This window comes from Erinaceus europaeus, chromosome 2 (genome assembly GCF_950295315.1).
Source record: "Erinaceus europaeus chromosome 2, mEriEur2.1, whole genome shotgun sequence".
NCBI lineage: Eukaryota > Metazoa > Chordata > Mammalia > Eulipotyphla > Erinaceidae > Erinaceus > Erinaceus europaeus.
Genome location: NC_080163.1, coordinates 96,704,298 through 96,708,304, shown reverse-complemented (window position 1 = coordinate 96,708,304; position 4,007 = coordinate 96,704,298). Strand labels below are relative to the sequence as shown.

The 4,007-nt window shown below is 49.4% G+C and overlaps 1 protein-coding gene across 1 annotated transcript; it reads left to right on the top strand.

The window, feature by feature from the left end:
* Window positions 1–1,070: 1,070 nt before the first annotated feature.
* On the top strand, window positions 1,071–3,671 carry HMGB2 (high mobility group box 2). Its single transcript, XM_016188105.2, has 5 exons — window positions 1,071–1,229; window positions 1,576–1,748; window positions 2,436–2,581; window positions 2,665–2,839; window positions 3,352–3,671. Exons 2-5 carry the CDS (start codon window positions 1,599–1,601, stop codon window positions 3,508–3,510), a joined length of 630 nt encoding a protein of 209 aa, XP_016043591.1. The 5' UTR covers window positions 1,071–1,229; window positions 1,576–1,598; the 3' UTR covers window positions 3,511–3,671.
* The last annotated feature ends 336 nt before the right edge of the window (window positions 3,672–4,007 follow it).

Here is a 4,007-nt window from a genome sequence, read left to right as displayed (position 1 = left end):
GGAGAGGAGAGACTCAGTCACCAGTCAGGCGCCAAGTGGTGATGCACCTGGTTTAAAGCTCGCGCTGACGTCACAGTGAGGAAGAACCCGGGTTCAAGCCCCCGGTCCCCACTTGCAGGGGGAAAAGCTTCAGGGGCGGTGAAGCAAGGCTGTAGGTAGGTGTCTTTCTGTTCCCCTCTCTCCTCTTAATTTCTGTCTCTATCCAATAATAAATACATAATAAAAGACTGAAAAAGACAAAAACCAAAGTGGGGGTGGGGTCACTTGGTGAGAGCGAGCGTGCCCGGCGCAGCCCAATGCAGGGCGGGGTTAGAGGAGGCCCGCGCGCCCCGCCGCGGCGCCCTGTTTACCTCCCGGCGTTTGACACAAAGCGGGAGGGGCGGGCGGGTGAGCAGGACGCAGAGGATCCTGGGGCGTTCGGAGGCTCCCGCGGCGGCGAGAAAGGTCATTTTGTAACAGGCGGCAAGAGGCGGGAAGCGCAGCCCTTCTCGCAGGTCCCCCCTGGGTCGCCCCGGCTTTCACCGTGGCCTTCCCGATCGCGGCCAGCGGGGCAAAAGCGCCTCAGTTTCGGCCCTTTTGTTCTTCTTTGGACCGGCTCCGGGGGACCCCGCGGAGCCAAGGGACACAGCGACCTCAGTCTCGGGAGACCAGGCTGCGGGGCCTAAGGGCAGACCCGGGGCTACGGTAGCAGCAGAGGCCCGCACACCTTAATCCCGGAACCGGCGAGCCCAGCGGTCACTCTGGGTATTTTTAAATCTGCCGGGGCTTCCCCTTTGGGGCCAACCACTCCCCCCGTTTATCGTCCTTGCCAATCGACGCCGGGCCCGCCATTTTTCAAACCCTTTGCCCGCCGCCAATCAGGATCGAGTTGTACATTCCTCCCCTGACCGGTTCTAACGGGTCTGGGAGTTAACGACCTGGGAGAACCACCGAACCTGCTAGGTTAGGGCTCGGGGGCCGGCCCTCGTGGCAAATTGACCAATCGGAAGGCTCCGTGGTTATTGGGCGTGGTCTCTCTGGGTTTGAATGATCCTTAGGGCCAATCAAAGAGACCAAGGGCGTGGCCTACGGACCGGCTCGTCAAGTTGCCGTGGCGCGGAGAAGTCTGCAAAACAAGAGGCTGCGGCTCGCGGTCGCGAGAAACCAGTTCTCACCGGAGCTGCAGCGAGGAAGCCCTTGCGTTCGCTCCGGCGGCTCGGCGGGAGTCTGAGGGTAAAACTACACCCCAGGTAAGAAGCGAAGCCCCTTCGACTCGGGGCGGGGGCGTGGGGAGGCTCCCCTCTCGGCTTTGTAGCCTGGGCTGGGGCGGGGGGCTCGTCGGGGGTTGCGGGCCCGGGACGGCAGTGGACGGGCGGCGGCGGCAACTCCGTACGGGCCCGGGGCCGCGTTTTCTGTCAGGCGTCCGCGGCCATGGCGGCCTCGGTGTGTGTGTGGGGGTGTCCGGGGACCCCGCGTGAGGAGACCGGCGGGGCTGACGCGGCTGCGGCCGGGACGCGGGCGGCGGGAGTTTGGGCGGGAAGCCCGGCTGTTCCCGCGCCCACCGGGCCGCTCCCGCCGTCCTCCCCGCCCCACCAGGTGGACGCGGCCGACCCAGCGCCATGGGCAAAGGAGACCCCAACAAGCCGCGGGGCAAGATGTCCTCGTACGCCTTCTTCGTGCAGACGTGCCGGGAGGAGCACAAAAAGAAGCACCCCGACTCCTCCGTCAACTTTGCCGAGTTCTCCAAGAAGTGTTCGGAGAGATGGAAGGTGAGAGGCGACTGCAGACGGAGCTTTTGAATACGGGCTTTTTTTTGTTTGTTTGCTTGTTTTTTTTTTTTTTTTCTCCTCTCCAAGGTTGGTTTGGGGACAAGGATCTGAAGTAACTTTGAACGTTTCTCCTCGGTTGAGTGGCGCAGATGCCTTCTTTTTTCTTTCTTTTTTTTTTTTAAGAGCTTCAGGTAGAGAAGGAGAAAGATGAATATCCCACGATCTCATTCAGAAAGAGGGATGTGGAAACAAAAGCCAGAGTGAAACAGAAAAATCAGTCTGTATGCAGATCCGAGCTGACTAAGTTGGGAAGGTTTTTGGAAGAGAGTTGGGGGAGCCCCGCTCTGCCCTGGAGGGAGAAAGCGCCCTGGTGGCGGCCGAGGTGCGCAGCCACAGATCTGAGGGAGACTCCGGTGAGGTTGCTGTAGCCCTCAGGTCTTATAAAAAATTAAAAAAAAAAAAAAAAAAAACACTTGATCGAGGCTTTTTTCTTTCTTTTTTTTTTTAAGTGTGTTTTCAAGTTGGAGAAAAAAAAAAGTTGGAGGTGGGCTGATTGAGTTTTTTTTGTTTGTTTTTTTTTTTGTAGACCCTATTTTCAGTGTTCTTGAAAAGTTAGGAGAGTGGTCCCACAGGAGTGATCCTGATTTTTTGTGTGTGGGTGTATATGTTTCTCTTTTATTCTTCTAGACCATGTCTGCAAAGGAAAAGTCAAAGTTTGAAGATATGGCAAAAAGTGACAAGGCTCGCTATGACAGGGAGATGAAAAATTATGTCCCTCCTAAAGGCGATAAGAAAGGAAAGAAAAAGGATCCCAATGCTCCTAAAAGGCCTCCGTAAGTTTCGTTTAAAAGTTTCTTTCCAGCTGCCCCATCTATGGCTTTTCATTCTGTTTATTAACTTTGTTGCTTGATTTCAGATCTGCTTTCTTCCTGTTTTGCTCTGAACATCGCCCAAAGATCAAAAGTGAACACCCTGGCCTATCCATTGGGGATACTGCAAAGAAATTGGGTGAAATGTGGTCTGAACAGTCAGCTAAGGATAAACAGCCATATGAGCAGAAAGCAGCTAAACTAAAGGAAAAATATGAAAAGGTACCTTTGTCTTTGCCATTTGAAAGCAAAGGTTAAATTATGTTGGTAAATGTGTTAGAAGAAATAGGTGTAAATTATACAGTGCCAGGAAGTCTAGGTAGTTTTGTACTAGCATTTGTAAGCTATTTTGAAGTGGTTTCATGAGTACTGTATACTTGGACTAAATGAAATTGAGAAGTAGTATTGGTAGATACCTGTATATACTCATGTGTAAATGTACTGGTTTCTTAGACTTAAAGTGGAAGGCCAAATATTTTAATATTAACATGTCTGAAGTGTGAATTTGGGGGGAGCTGGGGCAAATAGATATTGGTGAGAATACTTGATACTGATATAATGCAACCCTGTTGCATTACTAGTTTTCTAAAGCCTAGGAAACATGCTCTCAACTGAGACTTAGCACCTTTTTAGACAGGGGTTATTGGTCAATAATCTTAATTGTTTACAACTTGGTGGTTTCTGCAGTTGAGTAATGATACCGGATGCTGATTTTATTTTCTTAAACATTTCAGGATATTGCTGCATACCGTGCCAAGGGCAAAAGTGAAGCAGGAAAGAAGGGCCCTGGCAGGCCAACAGGCTCAAAGAAGAAGAATGAGCCAGATGATGAGGAGGAGGAGGAAGAGGAGGAAGAAGATGAAGATGAAGAAGAGGAGGAAGATGAAGAATAGATGGCTATCCTGTGTTGATGTGTGGAGTGTGTGTGTGTGCTCAGGCAATTGTTTTGCTAAGAATGTGAATTCAAGTGCAGCTCAATATTAGCTTCAGTATAAAAACTGTACAGATTTTTGTATAGCTGTTAAGATTCTTTGTAGAGAAAATACTTTTTTTTTTTTTTAAATGCAGGTTGTAGCATTTTGAGGGGCTACTACATTTAGATTCTAAAGCTTCTGATGTTGAATGTTTCTAAATATTTAATGGTTTCTTTAATTTCTTGACTTGTGTATGTTACCACAGCAAACTTGTAAGAATTAGTATCAATAGTAAATTTTGGGTTTTTTAGAATGTTGCATTTTTTTTTAAATTTTGTAATAAAATTATGTATATTATTCTTACTGTCTTTGTCGTGTTAAATTAACTTACTTGAAACACTGAATGGTCTGGAACCATGTCAGCTTTTAAAATTTCTGCTTTAACCAGTTTTAAACAGACTTGGGAAAGTCTATGA

What these genes read in the sequence shown, in the direction of transcription:
- HMGB2 (XM_016188105.2), top strand. Translation starts at nt 1,599, where the DNA reads ATGGGCAAAGGAGACCCCAACAAGCCGCGGGGCAAGATGTCCTCGTAC. An exon ending in AATGCTCCTAAAAGGCCTCC is followed by an intron (nt 2,582 to 2,664) that starts GTAAGTTTCGTT and finishes GCTTGATTTCAG; the next exon opens with ATCTGCTTTCTTCCTGTTTT. An exon ending in TAAAGGAAAAATATGAAAAG is followed by an intron (nt 2,840 to 3,351) that starts GTACCTTTGTCT and finishes TAAACATTTCAG; the next exon opens with GATATTGCTGCATACCGTGC.